At 32.6% G+C, this 25,126-nt stretch overlaps 1 protein-coding gene across 2 annotated transcripts; it reads right to left on the bottom strand.

The window, feature by feature from the left end:
- Nucleotides 1-646: 646 nt before the first annotated feature.
- On the bottom strand, nt 647-21,343 carry LOC132750103 (retinoblastoma-binding protein 5-like). 2 transcript variants are annotated; one of them, XM_060740041.1, is made up of 16 exons: nt 21,133-21,343; nt 17,647-17,672; nt 16,982-17,154; nt 16,542-16,682; nt 16,003-16,090; nt 15,584-15,655; nt 14,474-14,583; nt 11,679-11,798; nt 10,630-10,783; nt 9,590-9,661; nt 7,507-7,624; nt 6,250-6,313; nt 5,161-5,257; nt 3,891-4,017; nt 2,568-2,675; nt 647-1,207 (listed from the first exon to the last, which is right to left on the bottom strand). In XM_060740041.1, the coding sequence occupies exons 1-16, from the start codon at nt 21,173-21,175 to the stop codon at nt 1,200-1,202; spliced, it is 1,521 nt and encodes a 506-aa protein (XP_060596024.1). In that variant the 5' UTR covers nt 21,176-21,343; the 3' UTR covers nt 647-1,199. The 2 variants fall into 2 exon arrangements, with proteins under 2 accessions (XP_060596024.1, XP_060596025.1); XM_060740042.1 differs by lacking the exon at nt 21,133-21,343 and adding an exon at nt 20,951-21,067.
- Between the last annotated feature and the right edge of the window lie 3,783 nt (nt 21,344-25,126).

Below are 25,126 nucleotides of genomic sequence, written 5' to 3'. Positions count from 1 at the left end.
CCATAATTTTTATACTTTCAGAGAAATGGCCTGGACAAAAATTAAGTATGAAAATAAACAAAGGGCAATAACTCAAAAAATAAGAAATGCAGAGTACCAGTTCTTGTGTACTGCACTTCTTCTTAATGAGACCTATCATCCTATGAAGTTTTAAGTCCATGGCTTTTATACATTAGGAGAAATGGCCTGGACAAAAATAAAGTATGAAAATTAACAAAGGGCAATAACTCAAAAATTAGGAAGTGCAGAGTACTGGTCCTTGTGCACTGCATTTCTTCTTAATGAGATCTATCATCCTATGAAGTTTCAAGTCCATAGCTTTTTTAGTTGAAGAGAAATGGCCCGGACAAAATTAAAGTATGAAAATTAACAAAGGGCAATAACTCAAAAAATAAGAACTGCAGAGTACCGGTCCTTGTGCACTGCACTTCGGGTTATTGAAAGAAGCATGCATACCAAGTTTGAAGTCAATCAGACTTATAGTGACTGAGTTATGCTCCGGACAAGCTTTAGCGGACGCCGACGCCGACAACGACGCCGACACAGACGCCGCCGACACCGCCGACTGACACCGCCGACAAAAGTAACCCCTATATGTCACAAAAGTAACCCCTATATGTCACCTTTTCAAGGCGACACAATAATGGCATCAACATGAACACTTTTAAGGTATTAAGACAATCATAATTCAAATTAAACTTAAAATAGTTATATCATCATGTAGACAAATTATTTTATCTATAAAACAGAAATAACTGCATATGCAACACATCACTGACATAATTCTGTATCTTATTACTTTTCAGTTTAAAATACATCACGTTACATGTGTCTTAGTATTTCTTTGCGCAATCCAACACTTAATTAAATATATTAATCCTTAACCTGCCGGAGCTGAATTGCTAATGCAGTATAGAGCCAGGCCGGCCTGTAAATCCATGTGGTCTAACCAGGCCCTCTATACTGTTGATTCTGCTCTAATTTTGTACTTTCATACTGATATCCCTTATACTATGAATGAACTGTTCCAAATCCAAATCTGGGTCAATCCATTACACAAAAAACAGCAAGTAAATGACTAATATTATGTGATAGTTCATAGAGTCAAACTCTCTTCAGTATTTGTTTCGCTGGCATTTTTGTGTACATCACTGACATTCAGTTTTTATAAATCCTTCCTGGCTATCTTAATTGTTGTATCAATCTCCTGAAATATTTCAAAAATATATCCTCATTTAAATATTATAATTGAATTTTTAATTATTGATAAAAAAAATATAGATTCACATTCACATTGTTTAGCAGATCAGCTACTGAAACTAAAGTAGCAAACATAATCAAAGGATGTTTAATGAAAAATGTATGCCTCCCACTGGCAACCATTTAGTAACATTTACATCAACCCTTCCACACCTGAAGACTGTATGTCAGTTTTTGTAGTAAGATCACTTGACCTTTGACCTGCTGACCTTAAAATCATTTGGGGTCATCTTAAGGTCATGAACAACCTGCCCATCAAGTCCGATGACTTGTCAGCCAAAGCATTCCTTAGCTACCATCAAGATAAGATTATTACGGACCACAATAACTTTGACCTTTGACCCAGTTTTTGGTCATTTACAGGTCATGTCTCATAAATTTTGGAATGTAAGCAAAAGCGTTATTCATTCATTTGACGATGTCTTGTCATACATATTGAAATGTGCAAAGAAATAATCATCAACAAGGCATAATAAATACATGTATATACAGAAAAAAAAACCAAAAAAACATTCACAAAAAAACAACAAGAGAGCCATGACGGCCCTGAAATCGCTCACCTGTATATAGGCCCCTGTATATAGGCCCCCAATGCCAATTTTAAACCAGGGACTTTTATTTGAACAAACTTGGTAGACAGCCATTAGAAGATGTTTCATGATAAATATCTAAGCTCTAACTCTTTTGGGTTTTTAAAAGAAAATTTTTAAGATTTTACTATATACGTATAGGAAAATCAATGACCCCCCAGGGCTGGGCCAATTTTAACCCCAGGGCATTTATTTGAACAAACTTGGTAGACACCCACTAGAAGATGTTTCATGCTTAATACTTAAGCTCTAGCTATTTGGGGGTTTTAAAAGAAGATTTTTAAGTTTTTACATATAAGGAAAATCAATGACCCTCCCAGGGCGGGGCAAATTTTGACATCAGGGCATTTATTTGAACAAACTTGGTAGACACTGTCTAGGTGATGTTTCATGCCAAATATTATAGCTCTAGCTCTTGCGGTTTTCTCAAAGAAGATATTTTAAGTTTTATTCTTTCGGTTGCCATGGCAACCAGAGTTCTGCTTGAAATTAAATTCTTTGAACAATTTTTAAAGTTGACTACCAAAGGAACATTCCTGTGAAGTTTGGATGAAATTATCTAAGTTGTTTATGAGGAGATGTCGTTTAAAGTAAAAGTTTACGGACGGACGTACGGACAGAAGGACGCCGGACGAAAAGAGATCACAAAAGCTCACCATGTCACTTTGTGACAGGTGAGCTAAAAAAAAATGTCTGTAATTAATTTTTAATTTTTACCTTTATGTTTGGATCTGTCAGATTTGCCAGATTTCTGTTTCGTTTTTGTGCCTGGTTTCTTATGAACTTTCTCATTTGGTTTCTTCACATTTAATAAAGGATGTATTTCTGAAATATATACAAGATCATTTTATTTTTAGTCACAAATTTGATTCATTGATCTTCCCACTTATAACAAAACCAACATTCAGGTAAAAATCTTATTCATCATTGCAATATCTACATAGATATTCATTTTTTGAAGGCTTTACTTCAATCTATCAACATAATTTCATGGAATGCCTGTAGATGGATTTTATTAAGTATAGTAATCAATACAAGGGAAATAACTCCTAAAATAATATGGATATCTAAAAACAACATTTCATGGGCCATATTTCCTTTCGGCAGTAAACATCTGCATAAAATCTAAATAGAAAATTTCCCGACTATTTTCGTGAAGTTTAAGTAAAATATTTCTGGTGGTAGTCATATGTACCATTAATTTCATTGTGAGTTACAGCTTTGACCAATACTATAACTGTTTCTTAACTGTTTCAGTGAAGCTTTCAGTGAAGCTAGCAAGCAATATGTGAGGTCATACCTCGGCAGTGAGTTCATCTAATTAGTTTTTCATGATAACAAATAAGTAATTATAAATCTCTCCACAAGTGACCAACTACATGATTTCTGAATCAGTGGTGAAAGTCAAACGACTACTACACTCAATATCTGAGATCATGTGACAGTTATAAACACAATTTTTATGAGATTTACTTTTTTTCTTTGGTTTTGTTTGATATTATTGCGAAACTATGACTGTTTTCATACCACTTCAAGTTCTAAAGTATGGTAAAAGATTAAATAAGTAAAACTTTTTGATGCCATTGACAGTAAATCTTTCAAGTTTTAAGAACTACACTAACGTTTTTTGACATGACAGGTATGGAAATAGTTTTCCAAACTTTGTGAACCATTAGGCTTGAACTAACAACTTTTGTGCCAATTTTCAAACCATTTACTAGTACTTACCTTTTTTCAAGAATAATCATTTTCGTTGATAAAAATGACCAAAAATTGAAAAGCTTCGCAATAATTTTGACCCAAATCAGGCTAGGAATTGCACTAATTATGAATTTTCAATTTTATTTTGTGTATATTTCTTTCATCCATTGCAGATTTTCTATTGTAAGTGCTTCTCTTTATCTTTGTAAAATAATCAAATTTTATGTTTCTGAACTCAGTGGAGCTCCTTTAATTGTGTACCTTAAAAATGTAATAAAACTTACCAAAATAATACATAAACCTGCTAAAAAAAATTTTGGAAATATTAAATAACATTACCATCTGAGGGGGCATTTTCAAGGTCAACATCAAATGGTTTTAACTTTGATTTTTTAGTAGAGTCAGGTGTTTGTTGACTATTTTTTCTCTTCTCAGGTCTGGTCTGAGATTCCTCTGTATGCTGGGGCTGTAATATATATGTAGATAACATGATCTGAATATAATATACCATAAATAAGCATTATTATATTTTCCTTATAAGACAGAGAAAGTTGTTGTATTTAATTTCTTTTGACAACCAATAAAAATGCTGTCAGAACAAGCTATGAAAACCAAATGATCAAGTTGCTAAACCATGTTATTTAATGTTCAGCCATTGCAGTATAAATGTTAATTGCTATGCAATTAACTCTGCCCATTCTGCTTTACATGTTGACAGAGCAAAATATAATTCAAACTGATATAAATATCATGCTTGTATATTTTTCATAGTTTGTAATAGTAATAAATATGAAAGGCATTAAGTTGCTGTCATTCAAGACGAAATTATAACTGAGACTATCTAAATGTATAATTTTTAACTACAAGGAGTTTATCATATCCTTGACAACAGTCATTGTCAATATGTTTATACATCAATATCTGCTAGTTTCAAACTTGTGGGTCAAATGATGTCAAACATTAAGCAAGTTATTGCTCATCAGGTCAAAATTTAACATTAAATCAGCAAAATAGAGAAAATAAGAATCCCTAAAGAAAGCCCAACACGTCACAATTGATAATGTTGCAGACTCGGTTTGATTGAGTCTGTTCATGGACGGTACTGTCAAGTGCAAACTACCGTCCACGCCCCCTAGTTCTGTCAGTGACTACCACTCACCAACATTAGATGTGTAATAAACCTGAACCCATGACCACTTTAGAAAACTATTTATGTAGGGGGAAAAACAACTAAATTTTCCCAAGGGAAGCGGTGGCCAAGTGGTTAAGGTGCCTGCCTCTCAACGAAAGTTTGCTTGACTATTCCCAGTGCTTGATGGTAAAAATAGAGCCAAGATAATTTAGAATTTGCAAAATGTTCTATCATTCTGTCAATATCTAGGTCAGAGTAAGGTCAGAGTAATAGGCTTTGTACAGTGACCTTCTACTTTGCTCTAAAAAAAGTGTGTGAAGTTTTAATCCATTCCCTTCTCTAGTTTTTGAGATGCTTATATACACGCAAAAAACTTAAGCAAAGTGAAATGACAATGCTGACATCAACGCCTGGGTGAGACCAAAAGTTCTCCCTATTCTTTGAATTGTTGAGCTAACAATATATAAAACACAATACCATTTCTGATACAACAGGCCAGCCTTCCTCGGGTTCTTCTATCTCCGGGGCAACAGGTAAATACATCAAAGCTTCTGTATCTTCTTCTTCCTCATCACTATAATCATAGTAAATTCTTTGTTTATATTTGAGCCGCGTCATGACAAAACGAAACATAGTGCATTTGAGACCTGCATGGATCCAGACCAGCCTGCGCATCCGAGCAGTCTGATCAGGATCCATGCTATTCGCTTACCATCTCTATTACAAGTAGAGAAACTTATAGGAAACAGCATGGATCCTGATCAGACTGCGCGGATGCGCAGGCTGGTCTGAATCCATGCTGGTCGCAAACCCATTATGTTGGTTTTGTCATGACACGGCTCATTTCTCTTATTAAATCAAGATTAAGCAGGTACAAAACTTTCAGTAATATCACCAATAAAAAAGTTATTGAACAAGACATATTTAGTGTTTTTTAACCTTTGCACAAATGCTTACTTGTTTTTCTTTTAAGTATCTGACAAGTCTTCTTGATGATAAGTGTTTACCATACAACAAGTATCAACATTACAACCAATATACATTTGACTAACAGTAGTTACATGTTAAAGACACATTATGCCAAAGAAATCTTTTTTCGTCTTCTTTAGAAAGCGGGCAAGTGTTTGTTAATGTTAATGGATTTAAAGCATATCAAATGCTTTATTACCAGAAGTTTGTAGTGCTGAATACGAATTAATTTGTCATAATAAATTTTATCATAAAGGTAGCAAAATGTAAAGAAAAGTTGTACTTTTGACTTGACTTCCTTACAAAATTCCTAAACTACTTGCAAAATAAGCTATATAGCCAATGAGTACTTTTTCAGTTAATGTATAAGTAAACTAAAAATGATATAAAAAGGTTTTGAGAAATGAAGTTTTGTGAATCTTTAAGGATACAACAGAAAACCTGGATCCATAATGCAAAATTGAATTCATTGAGGTGTAATATATCAACACTTCAACATGTAATGGTTTACAAAACCCATTGAATGAGGTGCTTTCAAAGAAGATGTTAGATCTGTGTTACATTCACCATGGTTAATTGTTATTGTTATAAATATACCTGCTAACAAATGCCTGTATTGCATTAACTGTGGTAACATCAACCTCAACATCTTCTTCCTCCTCTGTAGTATACATGTACAAATCATGTAATAATATAGATCAATATGTCTGTGATATTAAAGATGTTATTTAAAGAAATTATGGATATACATCAAACGACAGAAGACGACACACTGCCATTACAACAACTTAGCTGTGAAAAAAAAATACTGCAACCGTCAGCCTTTATTCAGATCTTTATTTTATTCATTATTTTTATCTGAAGTGATATGAATGATACAAGTTTTATTGTTTGCATTATGTTTGTAATGAGATACAACTTTCTCAGAATGGACCCACAACCCATCCAATATATTTAATATATTCTGGTTCTGTTTTATATCTTTTTATGTTCTGAAAAGCACTACAATGGTCCCAGAAAACTTCACTCAAATTGGACTTTAGACAATGAACATGCAAACAACTTCAACATTAATTAAAATGTATAAAGCAATATATCTGATGCAAAAATTATTGTTTGAATTTTAAAAGAAAATACTCCCAAAATGATTGTATCAAATAATAATTGGTAATTTATTGCCTTAAGTTAAAGGCAAATGGTGCATGCACAAAATCATTGCTAAATGGATAAAACCCTACTTAAGATAGCAAAATAATATTTTGTTCCAGAACATTTTATTCTGTTTATGTACATCATTCATATGTATTATATAATAGAGACATTCTATGTTACAACTTTTTCAGGAATCAACAATATAATTTATGGAATCAATATAATTTTACGGTTGAAAATTTTATTATAATATTTCATAAGATATAGATTTATACCCTTTAAAACCACTCAATTTATTTACACACATCACATCTTTTTACAATTTCTACTAGATTATGTGCCTAAAAAATGTGTAGCCAGCTATAAGCTTATAGACACATTCTCAAATCTGTTCCTGCAACCTACCAGTACTGAGCAATAATTGTGAAGTTTCTCGCTCAAGTAAAATCTTTTAAGGATAGGATTTATAGAGAGGGCAACAGTGGAAACAGACTTACCAGAAGACCCTACTACAGCTCTTTCTACATTTATGGATAGTAATTACAGTCAACTTAATCTTGTTCTTTATCTTTTAATAGGCAGATTTTCTAAATGCAGTTCAGAAGTACTCATAAGCCAACACTGATTTTCATAAAAGCTTCTAAATATACAGTCCTAGGCCAGTCATAATCACTACTAGCAGTAACACGAAGGTAAACCTACCTTTAAAATCTTCTTTCTCTTTGCCTTCTTCTTCGATATCAAATTCAGATTCTCTCTCATCATATTCTACATTTTCATCAAGTTCTTTGAAATCTGGTGCAAAAGCACTCCAGTTTTCCTATAACCATACAATCCATAAAATCAGTATAAATAATAATGTTTTATAACGTATTAAATACATTAAAGAGATTTTTATTCAACCATTTAGCAATTATATGAAATATTCGCAAAAAACATGGTGTGCTTGTTTAACAAAAAAAAATATTTCTCTGGAAATAGATTCTGATGGTGGAAGACCTTACCTGCTATAAATGTACCATTTCAAGCATTTAATGAGCATCTATATACATGAACATAACTTGTAGAGCCGTATTTTCATGAACCTTCTCTATGATATATGGGCTTGTTCTACATATGGGGTATGTCATGGAGACATTAGGTTATACAGAATTTGCCTTAGTTTAACTATGTATGAATCTATAAGCTAATAGATACACTCTTGAATCTGTTCATGGAACAATCCAGTACTGAGCAACGAGTGTAAAGTTTCTTGCCCAAATAAACAGCAGCTTGCCCCTCAGATTTTAAGTCGATTGCATTTACCACTTGGCCATGCTGCCAGATTAATAATATCTGTCATATGTTGCGGTTCGGACCGGAATATCTGTCCCGAAAGGACCTGCCCATGGGCGAGTTCCCGAGGGACGGATATTCCGATCCAAACTGCAAACATATGTCAGATATTTTTTCTTGCATATTCTGCCATATTTTTTCATATTTAAAATGGTTTACCTCAATATGATACGTGTTCATGGAAATTAAAGTCATTTCATCCAATAGCGTATGAACTTACAACTTAAATAACAACGGCGAAATGACGTCATCCTAAGCACATATTTCCCTTCTAAAACAACGTCATTTTAATGCGGTTCATTCATAAAGTGCGCTAAAATGACGTTGTTGTTTGGCACGCAACTCATGCCAGATGAAGTTTCCGGCATGGGTGATCTCACGGATATGCAAGAATGAGGCATTCAAGTCTGAAGCAGTGAAGGACAAACAAATTGGAACTAGAGGATGCTTTTGTAAAAAAGCGCATGTCTCCCCCACTGCTGAGAATAACTGTGAATGGAAACAGGAATGGAAATGGAGATAAGATAATGTAAATACCCGGTAGTCACTTCAATGAAGGCTGTCTATGGATGGTTTCTATTGTTAAGGTTGTATGAGAAGATGCTTCCTAAACTGTTTGTTTTTAACCAGGTATTCAATTTTGAATATGTCTCCCCCCAGTTTGAGGGTTGTAGGTCAAAAGGAACTCTAGTTATCATCCGGAAATGAGAAATTGACCAACGGTCACTGTGACCTTGACCTTTGACCTACTGACCCCAAAAACAATAGGGATCATCTGCTCTATAAGACCAATCATCCTATGAAGTTTGAGGGCTGTAGGTCAAAAGGAACTCTAGTTATCATCCGGAAACGAGAAATTGACCAACGGTCACTGTGACCTTGACCTTTGAACTACTGACCCAAAAACAATAGGGATCATCTGCTCAATAAGACCAATCATCCTATGAAGTTTGAGGTCTGTAGGTCTAAAGGAACTCTAGTTATCATCCGGAAACGAGACATTGACCAACGGTCAGTGTGACCTTGACCTTTGACCTACTGACTCCAAAAACAATAGGGATCATCAGCTCTATAAGACCAATCATCCTATGAAGTTTGAGGGCAAAAGGTCAAAAGGAACTCTAGTTATCATCCGGAAACGAGAAATTGACCAACGGTCACTGTGACCTTGACCTTTGAACTACTGAACCCAAAAACAATAGGGATCATCTGCTAAATAAGACCATTCATCCTATGAAGTTTGAGAGCTGTAGGTCAAAAGGAACTCTAGTTATCGTCCGGAAACGAAGAATGGACGGACGGACTGACGGACGGACGGACGGACAGGGCAAAAACAATATGTCTCCCCCCGAGGTGGGGGAGACATAATTAGTGGTATTAACTTTACAAACGTGTAGACAAAACAATACAAATAGGTAATTAAATATCAATATGAAAGGAGACAACTTACAACTTGATTCTGTGCCCAAACAGATACCACACCACTTGATATAGAAGCTATGATAGGTCGTACTGGATGCCACTGTAATACAAATTTGTAGAACAAGTATGCTGAAATGGTTGTATAGCAAATAATCTTTAAAAATGCTTAATTTAAGTTAAAGAAATTTTAATCAAAATGATAGTTTGTTGATTTTACAATAATAAAAGTCATGAGACTATTAAAGTTAAGAGTCTATGCATTACACTGCATAATTTCAATCATTGGAAGAGTTGATTTTTTTATTCTCCTTCATCACTTATGTTGACTGCTTCATGGCAGAATTGAAGAATCATTCTAAATTCACTCTTCACAACCTTTGATGTCATGCTAAAAATAATTTCCAAATTTAAATCTAACCCTCTACACATTATCAGTCATCTTAAACATGATTTTCAAATTCAAATCTAGCCCTCTACACAACTTCAGCAGTAGTTCTTATACTAATTTCTTACTTCAAACCTATATAGCTCTCTACATAACCATAGCCGTCAAACATTGGTGGCCATGCCAAAAATTATTTCAGAGTTCAAATCTACCACTTTACACAACTTCAACAGTCATGCTTAAACTAATTTCCAACTTTAAATATAGCCCTCTACACTACATCAGCAGTCATGCTTAAAATAATGGCCAACAATTCAAACCAATATTATCTTTTAAGATTTTCTTTGCTGCAAATATATCAGCCATGTCATTGGTTTAAACATATTTATTTTAGCTCGCTTGCGAAACAAGTTCTTGCAACTTATATTAATCACTTTCGAGTCCGCTTCCTGGAACTAACCAGTACTGGTGTCATATGAAGAAACATGGTTGTGACCCGAATAGGGCTCGAACCCATGATCTCTGGGTTGAGAGGCAGACACCTTAACCCCTAGGCCACCGCTCCCCTTTACATTACACTACATACTAACAACATAAACAAAGAAAATGTCTATATGCAGACTATAACACTATACTTTCTCTGCAGTTATGTTTGGCAAAATAAAAAAATCAAAGATATTTACTGCCACATCTAATAAAAGCTCTCCTTTTGTTCCATGTAAAATTTTGACCAAGTTACCGACACTTTTCTCCCATATATACAGAGAATGTTGTTTAGCTGAACCTGCAACTATATATTCTCCATCACCCGAAAAACAACACTTCTTCCACATTGTCCTGAAATATAGAAATATTTACAAAATCTTTACAAATGTTAGTGTTAATCACTTTTTCTAAGTGCTCAGTTCTATCTTTTTTCCTTTTTTGTTTGGTTGAGTTTTATGTCGCAACAATACTGTAAAGGTCATATGGTGACTTTCCAGCTTTACTGGTGGAGGAAGACCTCAAGTGCCCAGATGGGATTCAAACCTACAACCATGATGATGGCAATTAATTAGTGACAAATTTGATATCAAACACTTTACTGGACAGCAAAGATTTACTTTTGTTTGGTCCAAACTATTTTGGGATTTCTTGTCACTTTAATACATGTTTTTATATATATGTATTATTGCTCAACTCGAAATGGAGTTTTTCAAAACAGTTTTTGTCTGATATCAAATTATTAAAGAAATAAGACATGCAAATAAATAGAATGATGATTATATTATATATTAAATAAAAAAAATTAAGAACCTATAGACCATATGGAGTTAATACTAAAGAATAACGCGGCAGACGGCAAACAATGTCACTGCTGGCGTTGTTCAATGACGTTATGTCACTTCCATTGTTTTGTTTTGATATATTTGTATGTATAATAAATGCTGCTGAAGAAGGCCGAAAGCTATGGCAAATTTAAATTAACGTTTTTGATCATACATTTATTTATATACAATTGACAAGACTTGGCCTGAAAATAATCAAAAGCATTGCCTTTATTTTTTTGCATGCATTCTTGGGGAACCGGATACACTTTTTATGATATCATATTCTAGCATATTTCTCTACAACTATCATGGTACAAAATTAAGTAAAGTACTTATTACCAGTAAATTCTGGAATATGTATATTACATATTGCAAAATCATATATAATCATATAAAACATTTCAGAATAATTGTACACTCACTTATTAACAAGATCTTGTAATTTTTGTATAGGTTCTGGTTCGCCATCTTTACCACAAGCTAGAATCTCTCCACTTTCATACACACGTATTACACGATCCGCTGAATTTACCAGGAAACAACTGTATGTACAGAAAAAGCAAAATCATATCTTATAAATTTATATAAAATTATTTGTAAATGAAAGCTTGGCACTTTTACAAGTGATACATGGGTGCAGGTGTTTGGACCTTGCATTTACAAGTTAATATTTAACTTTTAGCCTGTGTTAGAATCCCTTCTGTAAAATTGACCCATGACCTTTGGCTGAAGGCTTTTGTTTCTATATAAACTTAACAAGAGCTGTCGGTAGGACAGCATGCTCAACTATTCTCAGTGCTTAACAGTAAAACAAGAGATCGGATAATGTAGAATTTTCTATGATCAAAAAGGGTAATAATTCTATCAAAATCTATGTTTGAGTTATGGGCCCCTCACAGTGACCTTTTATGCTCTCAAATAATTGTTTGAAAATTCAACCCATTCCCTTAAGTAGTTTTGCAGATATACTAACTTGCTTGTAAAAACTTAACCAAAATATGCCTGGATAATTACAACAGCTCTCCTAATTCATCTCATTTCTTACACAGTTTTTAAAACTTTAAAATGGGAGCACCTAAAAAACAAGCATCGTATTGGTTGATTTATCACACATATTTAGAAATAATAACCAATGAATAAATTTCATTTATAAAATCATTAACATACTTCTAGATGAGCCAAAATATTTCAAGAAAATCATACTTGAGAAAAATGTACTAAGATTTTGGAAAAGTAACAAGATTCAAGTAATAAATAACATGTTATGTTGGATTAATGACCAATTTTGTGGTTTAATCATCATATTTCTACTGCATGACAAACACAGTAAGGGCTATTTTTGCATATTTTGACCTCTTTTTGGTAATTTACATAGACTGTGCCATTTGCAATGTGTAAATTACTTTCTTTGTTCTCTTCACGATATTTTACTTTTAAATACATTTTCAATTTTTTTTTTCCATGAAAACTGTCAGAATCTGGAGGCATGTTGCTTTAAATGTTAAAATGTCATAATCCTTTCCCTCTAGTTATGTGACTACAAGAACAGATTTAAAAAGTAAACAAGAGCCATGTCAACATGGCCATCCCCCGCCGAATGTGTTTGCTCATTGGAAGAATGTATATGTAGTAGAGCAGAATAATTCCATTTTAAGAGGTCTTTTGGTAATGAAAACTGATGGCTATAGTGATTACAGATTTGAAACCTATGTGAATACTGATGGCTGAAAATAACAAAGGGCAATAACTGAAAAATAGTGCAGGGTAGGTTATCATTCTTGTGTGCTGCATCCCTCCTCAGTAAAATCTATCCACCTATGAAGTTTCAAGTTGATACCTCAAATACTTTTTGAGAAAAAAATTGAATTGAAAAATTAAGTATGAAAAATAACAAAGGGCAATAACTCAAAAATTATAAAAGGTAGTTATCATTCTTGTGCACTGCACACCTCCTGAGTGAGATCTATGCACCTATGAAGTTTCATAATGATATCTGAAAGGCCTTTTGAGTTATGCTCTGGACAAAAATTAATTTTGAAAAATAAAAAAAGGGCAATAACTAAACAATTATGCAGGGTAGAGATATCGTTCTTGTGCACTGCACTCTTCCTCAATGAGATTCATCCACCTATGAAGTTTCAAGTTGATACCTCAAATACTTTTTGAGATAAGCTCCGGACAAAATAGTATGAAAAAGAACAAAGGGCAATAACTCAAACATTGTACAGGGAAGAGTTATCATTCTTGTGCACAGCATTCCTCCTCAATAAAATCTATCCACCTATGACATTTCATGTTGACATCTCAAACACTTTTGAGTTATGCTCCACTCGGGTGAAAAATTAGGTATGAAAAATAACAAAGGGCAATAACTCAAAAATTATGAAAGGTAGAGTTATCATTCTTGTGCACTGCACACCTCCTGAGTGAGATCTATGCACCTATGAAGTTTCTTTTTGATATCTCAAAGGCTTTTTGAGTTATGCTCTGGACAAAAATTAATTTTGAAAAATAACAAAGGGCAATACCTCAAAAATAATGCAGGGTAGAGTTATCATTCTTGTGCAATGCACTCCTCCTCAATGAGATCCATCCACCTATGAAGTTTCAAGTTGATACCTCAAATACTTTTTGAGATAAGCTCTGGACAAAATAGCATGAAAAATACCAAGGGCAATAACTCAAAAATTGTATAGGGAAGAGTTACCATTCTTGCACACAACATTCCTCCTCAATAAAATCTATCCACCTATGACATTTCATGTTGATATCTCAAAAACTTTTTGAGTTTTGCTCCACTCAGGTGAAAAATTAAGTATGAAAAATAACAAAGGGCAATAACTCAAAAATTATGAAAGGTAGAGTTATCATTCTTATGCACTGCACACCTCCTGAGTGAGATATATGCACCTATGAAGTTTCATGTTGATATCTCATAGGCTTTTGGAGTTATGCTCTGGACAAAAATCAATTTTGAAAAATAACAAAGGGCAATAACTCAAAAATTATGCAGGGTAGAGTTATCATTCTTGTGCACTGCACTCCTCCTCAATGAGGTCTATCCACCTATGAAGTTTCAAGTTGATAACTCAAATACTTTTAGAGATATGCTCCGGACAAAAATGTCGGATGGAAGGTCAGACGGACGGAGACTATTTCTATATCCCCTGCCGCCTTTTCGGCGGGGGATAATAATAAAAACAAAACAAGAACTTACTCGCCACGTCTTGCAAACTCTATAGATTTAATAGCTGTTGTATTTAATGTCCCAGTTGTCACTCTAAATGAAGCCTTTAATTTATGATCATCCTCCGTAAATACACAAACCTGGACATATACAGAATAAATTCTAGATTTTCTACAGTAGTATAGTTATTCTAATACAGACGGGCCAGTTTTTTCATTTCAAATTCAGAATTTATAACATTTCTTATATGCTTTGTCCTAACATACAGTGTGCTTACATATTGATGTACATGCACAGGCTGGTAATGTACAGCATGGTAATGTACAGTGTGGAAATATAACAAAAAATATGATAACATAATGATGTACATTGTGGTAACATAATTACATACACTGTAGTAACAATGTATAATCGACCTAAGTCTGCATAATTTTCAATTTTGATAGTCCGAATGTTCTTTAAGATTTCAATGTTATTTAATATAGAACCCAGGAGTATTTAAATCAGGTTTGAAATAAATCTTATCCTAAATCCAACAAAACATGTATGCAAATTTGCATCACACTGAATTTTCAAATACTGTATAGTTTAGATCTTCTTATTTTGATTTGCAACAATAGTGTTCTTCTTTAATTCTGTTTTGTTGAATATTGTATACTAATTTTAAGAACATATTTTGAAATCTACATGTTTTTTATTCTGGCCATTTATTCTACTGTTAACTGACAATTTATATACTGGAAGCATTTAGTTCTTGTAAAATTTATACAAGTTATCCTTGATGAGAAAATATGCAATTTAGTTCAGTTAAGTTGTTTGGTTTTAAACACATTGTTTTGGTCATATCTCAAGTCAGTCATCTTCACCAGCTTTCCTGGAGAACTAACCAGTAATTTATAATTTCTCTACATGTAACCAAACTATTAATTTGAATTTTTCATCATCGTTGACTGATTTGAGAGACAAATGATATTTAGACTCGACGTCCAAGTTCAACTGTCACAGAGAAATTATGCCTTGCCTGAGGATCGTACTAGCAACCCCTGGATTACAAAATTGATGCTCTACCTATTTGAGCCATGCAGGCATACAAATTATACAAAAAATGCCATTCTATATCAAGTAGTTTGAAATTATTACCCTTCCTTTTGCATTTCCTGTATAGATACATTTCCCTCGTCTATCATAGGATGCCATTATATTTAAATCTGACTGTTGGAAAAAAGAGAGGAAACAAAATTATTAATTATCTTATAAAGATGTAAACCATACTAAGAAAGTATATTCAAATACATGTATCATTGATGAGACTAAAACAAAATGATAATAAAAAGTCCTTTAGTATTGGTCTGACAAGCTTTTCTCAGTTCAACCAATTGACCTTAAAATCAATGGGTGTCATCTACTAGCAATGTTCAGCCTCCAAATGTTTACTTTTTAGTTATTTGTTGAACAAGCTCTAGTGTAATAACCGACCAACCAAATACAAAGTGACATACCCCACTTCTTTGAAATTTTAAATTATCTTGATCCTCAAACTTAACTACAAGTATACTTACATCTTCATCTAAAGGAACAAGCTTGTGTGATCCCTCCATATCCATGCTTACAGCAGCATGTTTCATTGGACATACCAAAAACTTCTCACTGAAAAATTTGAAAATTAAGTATAAATTTTGTCCTCTATAACTTTCTACATCAAAAAAACATCATTTTAACCGTAAATTATTTAATGTATACCAAATTTCATATCTAATCATACTTTTTCATATCTTTATATCTTATTTAAGAACAAAGTACAGAGTAATACTACAATGATATTAAGAGAATGAAAATATTGCCTCATGGTTTCAAACCCTGTCAGGGGCAAGTCATTGTTTCCTTGAGCAAGAAACTTTACATTCATTGTATTGTACTGGTTGGTTCCAGGAACAGATTAGAGGATGTTTCAATAAGGTTATATAAAGCTTCCAACACAATCAAACTAAAATAAATTCATATAAACTAAAATATTTAAAATGTTCAAAACACAGATCATTTTCATTATGTATTCAAAATTTTACAAAATGGGAAAAGCGAGAACAATTAACAACACTACCTGCTTCTAGGGTGAAACTGTACTTTGAGAATAGGGGACGGAAACCGGAATGTTTTCTCAACCTCTCCGGACAAAACATCCCATAATGACACTGTGTTGTCGGTGGCGGCACTTAGCAGTTTACGGCCATTTCTGCTCCAACTATAACATTGAAAGAGTACTCGTTGATATTAAGTTACAACTCGCTGACACAATATGTTTTCAGTTTCTGTGTTAAAATCAGAGCTTAGCGTGATATAAAAATAGCACATAGATATTCAATTATTCATGCAGGGATAAACATTGACCTCAACTCTTAAAGGGAACAGGGGGCTAGATTTTCTAAATTTGATGTATTTGCATGTATTTGTTTTCAGATAAATTGCTCTTAAGAAAACTTTCCTTTTTTGAAATTACAATATAACAGCAGTACTTAATATGAAATATATATCATGAATTACCTTAGAGTACAGACTGGGTGTACATGAGCATTAATGATTTTAGCTATGCCACGTGTTAGGAAATCCCAAAGAACCAGTCTACCATCATTACATCCTACTGCTAGAATGGTTCCCTGTCTGTTAAATGCACAGGTGATGGCAATACTAACACAGTCTAATGTGCCATCAAAATCCTAGAAATGAAGAAATAATTGTTGTCACCATCTCATAATGCATCAATTAAATTTGTCTGGATTTATTTTAGTCTCAGCTCCTCGGTTATGTATTGCTTATATTCTTTTTATACCTTTTATATCTGATTTACATGTATAGACAAATAACAGTCACTCTGTCCGCATAAACCACTTTGATAAACTACGAGGGATGCCCAACATTTATCATACTCAACTGTTACCTATCAAAATATCTGAACAATAATTCAACTTCTTGTATTCAATCTGATCATATTTTACAAAATTTGGTACAGTACATTACAAAATGTTTGGAAATTAAAGTTATGTGGGAACAAATTATAAACATTACAGACATACATTTGTGTAAATAAATGTGTATACCTGTTATAAAACTACAAAAATGCATAACTTTTTTTAAGATCTGTTAAAGTTTTCTTACTTTATCTTTCACCAAATTATTAAGTAAATAATATACATGTATATGTAGCATACCTCAGGATAATTTTGTCCAAATGATTCTGAAAAATACAAATATATAATAATGATAACAAGCAATTATCATAATATTGCAAGCAATCCATAAGTCCCCTACCGGTAAGAGCCCAAGCGACATTCTGAAGGGCCATTGGCCATTCACTTATGTTTCTATTTTAAGTAAATTTGTTGAAAAAGTTCTTTAAAAGTGAACAGACAGACAGACGGACTGAAGGACAGTCTAAAGTTATTTTTTAAACATCCCTGTTATCAAAATATAACATTTTAAAAGCAAAATTAAAAAAAAAGGAGATAACGATGTCATACATGATGTGAGTGTAACAAAGAACAATTAGTAATGAAGGTATGAATATTGAATATTTATTTTGAAATTGAAGTAAATGAAAGTTAAAAGAACAAATAGGAAAAATTAAAAGTTTAAAGAGGAGATAATTCTGGAAATATGGATGCTAGATTTATAAACCTTGTCATATTATAATGATGTTGGAGTTTGAAGAAAATTCTATCATGATTGAAGAAGTTGGAGTAAAAATTACCAATTTCTCAAAAAAAAGTGTAAGTTCAAAAAAGGCATAATTCTGGAAATAGTCTTGCTAGAGTATTGAACACTCACAAATGTTGAGTGATAATATGAAACATTTATATGAAGTTTGAAGTAGATACATTCAGAAAAAAAGTAGTTATTAAAAAAAAAATGTTTTTTTTATTCATGAAAATTTTAAGTTCAAGGGAGGTAATTCTGATAAATTTTGTGCTAGAGGTGTAAACTTTGTCACATATGATGTGGTTGATGACTAGCAACTTATTTTTAAAGTTTGAAGAAAATACCTTTAGAAATAAAGAACTTATAGTGAAAAAACTTTAAAACTAGAATCAGAAATCTTGAAATTCAGTCTATTTGTTGCCATAGCAACCAGAATTTTTAACACAGGAAGATAAGAAAAGGATGTGCATAATTTCCATACTGCCATCTACCCATATGTCAAGTTTGATAAAAATATTTCCAATACTTTTTGCGTTATCACTGGATCCAGGTTATATGTAAAATCTGCCATATTTTCAGTCTATTTGTTGCCATAGCAACCAGAATTTTCAGCATAGGAAAAAAAGAAAAATACGTGCATAATCTCCAGACTGCCATCTATCTATATATCAAGTTTCATAAAAAAAATTTCAGTACTTTTTGCGTTATTGCGGGATCCAGGTTATGTGTAAAATTTGCCATATTTTCAGTCTATTTGTTGCCATAGCAACCAGAATTTTCAACATAGGAAGAAAATAAAAGGACGTGCATTATCTCCATACTGCCATCTATCCATATACCAAGTTTCATTAAAATATTTTCAGTACTTTTTGTGTTATCGCTGGATCCAGTTTCGTGGACGGACGGACTGACGGACGGACTGACGGACAGACAGACGGACGGAGGGTAAACCTAAAGTCCCCTCCGGTAAACCGGTAGGGGACTAATAATACAATATAAATTATAATATAATTATGACATTTATTGGTATTAGATACATACTTTATTACAGCATTGTAATATCCAATAGTTTATACATCCTGACCTAACACATTTTTGATAAAATATATAAGTTTATGTTGCAAGGCAGATTTTAAAAAGAGCATATAATTAACAGAATCCCAGAAATATATGCTTATAAAGTAAAAACCCAATAAAATAAAATCTCATCTGACATCATAACATTCTCTTAGAAGTCTGGCCCAACTTAAATGCCCCATCCTACTAACTGGAAACATATTCATCATGTTAAATGAACTTCTTTGTTTGTAAACTTTTTAAATAATAATACTATTTTATTGACATTTTGTTCTCATTGAACATGTTATAATCATACTAAAATTACATTACTAATGAAAAGGCCTACTTAATTCTGTGATTAAAACAACACATTTAGTAAGAATAAAGATTTTTGTTAGGGTAACCATTACCTTGAAATTTTGGTTATAAACCTTTAAGCAGATAGAGTGCAGGTGTTTGTAATGATATCATCTTAATTTCTTTTAACAATTAATAATTCATAAATCAAGTGTTTAATATACACATCTGATTTTTTATGCTGGCTGGATTGTGTTTTCCTAGATGTTATAATTTCTTTAACAGCTTCGCAAATTATTGTCTCTTGTAAAGTCAACAATTTTGTCTGGACTTGGGCACAAAAAGGTACTAGATTGTTTTAAATGTGTTGCCAGTATTATAAACCTAAAAAAATACTCAGGCACTGACTAGAATTTGAACCTGGAACTCTTGATTACAAGAAAACACACAACAACAAGGTTAACCCAACAGCAAGGCTGCCTGTACCTGTCTCACTTCATTTCTGGACCTTCCCTCTCCCCATTTTATTTGAAAGGCATCTATTTATTTATATACAGTACGCAAAATATGCTTATATCAATTTTATCTTTTCCTGCACATCATGGTTTTTGGGGGTGAGAGCTAAACTGGGGAAATATACGATTTAACGACCATGTAATAAGGGGATAAAAGCACCCATTGACAGTCTCTATATGAATGTCATAAATAACCAAGGTATATTGAGTGAAAAATACGAGCTATTTCCTTTATTTTCCAGTAAAATCCATATCTCTAATGCTAAAACAATACAAATTTAGTCGTTTTTAAAATCTTTAGATTAGTATGATTTAATGTCCGATTTTAAAATTCAATGAAAAACTTGTGATCTTAGCTTCGCTTCAGTATATATTTCAACACATCATTTGATGCTAAAGGTATTTAAACACTGTTAAATGTACACTTAAAGTTAAACCTACCACAAGTCTGACCATTTAACATACGATTTATAGTTATACAATGAGATACGCAACTGGTTATCTTTACTAGCAATTTTACTGATAAGAATGGCCTGTCATTATCTTGTTCATAAACTGTCAGTCAGTGTATTATATTGGCACCTACATGTAATTTAGTAATTTTGCCTAACAATAGCAATATTCATAACCAGACACTTCCACTGCGAAACGTATTGCGAAACTTAAAAAAATATTTTAAGTGAACAATATGAAATATTCTCTATTTCGCAGCAATTTCGATCTGAAAATGTTTCAAAGATTCGTGTTATTGATTGCCGCCTAATTTAAAAAATTTTGATACCCCACCCACCAAAACAGCCTTTATCAGAAAATTTATGAAACGATTAACCACTCTGTAAATTTGATTCTGAACTTGAAATTGTTTGGACGCATTAACAAAAAGAAATTTATATCTCTTGGTTTTGCATTCATTTAAATTCCTCTACTAATAATGTAAAAATAATACCTAAAAGTTCCAAATTCATTGTTTTGTTTTGACCGGAAGTTGAATTCCGGTTATAATATAATGACGAATCATTTGTAATGTAATGTTATCATCTTGAAATCTCGAGGTCGGCAACAATGTTCACTTTCATTTTAAAGTGTTAAATGTAAACAAAAAAAATGTAAAGACATAAAGAATATTACCACTCAGTTGAAAGTTTTCTTGCAAAACTCTAAAACTTTCCATCTGACTGTTTAAAATGATTTTTAACAACGACCACCAGTTTAAAATAATTTCACTAAAATGTATGCCATGCTTTGATCTAATTCTTTTCCTCAATCCAAACGCATTTCGTTACATTTTTAATGATAAGAAATACTAAAACTGAATTTAGACATGACTTGACATTGTTACGTGTACCACACTGGCCATAGCTTTCGCAGAAGCGGTGGGTCTATCGCAGCGGCGGTGTAGTATTCGTCGCAGAAGCGGTGGATAAAATATGGCCGTTTGCTGTTGTCGGTAAGTATATGACTGAATTTTGTTTTATGTTTTAATGTTTTACTGGAAACACTCAGTGAGACTGGAGCCCACATATGTACTCTTTCAACCTATTACACGCACACGGTGCAATTCATTGCCGTTCATGCAAACACTTCTGTACAGTTTGATGAGGGGACGCCACTTTTGCCTAATTTTGGTTAAAACACATACAAATGTGTGCAAAACGACCCCATAATACATCGGTTTCACATCGAATGAATGATACTTTCACAAATTAACCATAATTTGGAAAATTGGGAAATTATTATTGCTTGTTTATAAAATAAATGACAAAAGATGTTTTCGTCGCAGACGGCGGTGGATTCGATTGCAACGCAGTGCGGTGGACCCGATACCATTTTTGTATATTTTAAGAGTTTAACTTGACGTAACGCGTTTTTGAATTGAGTACGGTTCTTTTCTTACTTTGACATCTGAGAAACGTGTTTATTTGATGTTTAAGGCGATATTAATTATTATATATACGCTCGTACAAATATATGTCCGATGTCCGCTTTCATTTTCCTTTCATTGAAAATTACTTCAGCCACAATTATCATAGAATAATCCACGTTCAACATTGGACTTAAAAAGACCGTAAGTTCCAGGTTGAACATTTTTTTGTCATACAGACATATAAGAGATACTCCTACAGATAAACAGAACATGCTTCTTGAATACGAAAAACAGCCTCAGTTTTTAAAATCACTGTATTATATTACCATATACTGAGAGCACCAATTAAAATAAATTTTATGTTTACAGCGTAAAAGTTATTTCAGGAAAAGTTTTCTCTATTACGTTTTTGTTAAGACCTACGCGTTTAATAGCTTTAGTTTTTCTTCTTTTTCTTAAATTGTGACATTTATCGAACAAAAAATGGTTCCAAATATGGTATATGTTTAAAGAATTTTAAAGTATGAAATGAAATTTAAAAAAAGGTAATAGAAATATTTTATGGAATTAAATCTTTTACACAAATATAGTGAAGAACATAACAAGCGGGAGAAAAAAAGATTTTTCAGACTTACATTTAAGTTATATGACCTTGAAATAACCACAATTAAGGAAAAATACAACACGTTTGTTACGTCACTTTCCAATGGATAATCGTGACGTTTATATACATACAATGTACTTTTTAATTACATGGCTGCCGTCGATTTATGAAATTATCTCATTTTTTTCTAACAAATATGCTTGATGTATTATGAGTTCGTTATAAATAAATCCAACAGGAATTATATGGTCGTATATAAACGGTTGTTCGCAATATTAATAGCTATCGAAATTTTTATAATACTTGTACATGTGTGTAAAAATCAGAAAATAAAGTTACAAATAAACCAAAAATCTCTATAATTAAATAGACGTCTCGATTTTCCAATGAAAAATTACGTTACAAACATGCAGTATTATAAAGTTTATATATTTATATACACGATTGCTGTTTATTTAATAAGAAATTGTATGTTTTTGTACTATATTTTCAAACAACCGTTTATATACGGCCATATTGTAAAGCTTTTCAAAATCTTTATAACTAATTGGATACTCTCGAAAATGCCATGAATATGTGTTAACTATGTTTTTATAACTCATATGCCGTTATGAAAAAATATATGCATATATATATATATATATATATATATATATATATATATATATATATATATATATATATAATATATATATATATATATATATATATATATATATATATATATATATATATATATATATATCCCTGCCATGCCGCTTTCAATAAGTCAGAAATCGGCATTGATTATAAGGTATAACACGTGATCACGTGTAACATGTTAATGTCTGACACATGTGATCTTTTGGCTGGATTCGTCACATTTGTGGAATTCCCTGCACATCGCTAAATTTTCTTTCGATGGTGCATCATGGTCAAATATTATGACTCTAAGTTTCCGCCGTTTCCTCTACGGTCCGGGTTGTCAAATGCATGATCACTAATATGAACTTGGAAATACAAATATGATAAAGGGCACTTTATTTGTTCTTAATTTCCTGCACTTTTCAACTGGAATGGTGCATTCACACTCAAAAATACTTGATACTTATAACCCGCAATAATTTTTTGAACGTGGATTATTCTATGATAATTATGGCTGAAGAAATTTTCAATGGAAGGAAAATGAAAGCGGACCTCGGACATATATTTGTACGAGCGTATATATAATAATTAATATCGCTTTAAACATCAAATAAACACGTTTCTCAGATGTCAAAGTAAGAAAAGAACCGTACTCAATTGGAAAGTGCGTTACGTCAAGTTAAACTCTTAAAATATACAAAAATGGTATCGGGTCCACCGCACTGCGTTGCAATCGAATCCACCACAGTCTGCGACGAAAACATCTTTTGTCATTTATTTTATAAACAGGCAATAATAATTTCCCAATTTTCCAAATTATGGTTAATTTGTGAAAGTATCATTCATTCGATGTGATACCGATTTATTATGGGGTCGTTTTGCACACATTTGTATGTGTTTTAACCAAAATTAGGCAAAAGTGGCGTCCCCTCATCAAACTGTACAGAAGTGTTTGCATAAACGGCAAAGAATTGCACCGTGTGCGTGTAATAGGTTGAAAGAGTACATATGTGGGCTCCAGCCTCACTGAGTGTTTCCAGTAAAACATTAAAACATAAAACAAAATTCAGTCATATACTTACCGACAACAGCAAACGGCCATATTTTATCCACCGCTTCTGCGACGAATACTACACCGCCGCTGCGATAGACCCACCGCTTCTGCGAAAGCTATGGCCAGTGTGTGTACTGGTAATTTTAATACACAGACTGCGGAGTAATAAACTTGGAGTACGTGATTATTGGCACGGAGGCCAAAAATAATTTAATTTATAACATATTGAAAACAAATGACACATAAACGACACATAAACGAATGCTATGATTTACAGTTAATAACATATATATTTACCAAAATCACCATTGTGAAAACACACATGACAGGCACCATGTACATTTGTTTGCACACGGAGCTTTAGGATGCAGTCTCTGGTTTGTGTCATTAGCTAGGTAGCATTTTATGAATAATGAAACTTGAAGTTGAAGTGATATAACCATTCTTACATGTATATGGTCATTGATCCTGTTTATGAATTTTGAAGTGTTTGCATATTACATTTTCCTTAAATACTTACCGAACTTGGATGTTCTATTTAAAGTTATTAGCCATATTATATTTTTGTTTCAGACGACCCCTCATGTGTAGGCTGCTGATTTATTATTTGATTATTTTTCTTAAAGGCCCATTATGCCTCAGAAATGCTTTTATTTTTATTTCTCAAAAGCTTTTTAATTTTGGTGTATCTTTTATAATATCCAAAAAGTTACTCATTGGCCAATTAGCTGAACTTTTTCATCTGTTGCTTAATTTTTGGCAACAAGTACAGTTATAGTGATTTATTATTTTGTATTGAAGTCAAAACACTATTACATTTTGCTTCTTTTATGACAACTTTTTTTCTACTTCAATTATAAAATCCATTTTTGCCCTTTCCTTTCTTAAGAAGTAAACATTTATTTATTTCTGAGGCATGACGTGCCTTTAATAAAAAAATGTATCTAAAATCTTTGAACTACAACAGTTTTATTTA

This window comes from Ruditapes philippinarum, unplaced genomic scaffold, assembly GCF_026571515.1.
Source record: "Ruditapes philippinarum isolate M1 unplaced genomic scaffold, ASM2657151v2 ctg3381_1_1_1_1, whole genome shotgun sequence".
In the NCBI taxonomy this organism is placed as follows: Eukaryota; Metazoa; Mollusca; class Bivalvia; order Venerida; family Veneridae; genus Ruditapes; species Ruditapes philippinarum.
Note: the sequence above shows the minus strand (reverse complement) of the source record. Positions and strands in the feature narration are given on the sequence as shown.

What these genes read in the sequence shown, in the direction of transcription:
- LOC132750103 (XM_060740041.1), bottom strand. Translation starts at nt 21,175, where the DNA reads ATGGAAAGTTTTAGAGTTTTGCAAGAAAACTTTCAACTGAGTG. An exon ending in ATACAGGCATTTGTTAGCAG is followed by an intron (nt 5,258 to 6,249) that starts GTATATTTATAA and finishes CTATGATTATAG; the next exon opens with TGATGAGGAAGAAGAAGATA. An exon ending in GGCCTGTTGTATCAGAAATG is followed by an intron (nt 4,018 to 5,160) that starts GTATTGTGTTTT and finishes TATATATTACAG; the next exon opens with CCCCAGCATACAGAGGAATC.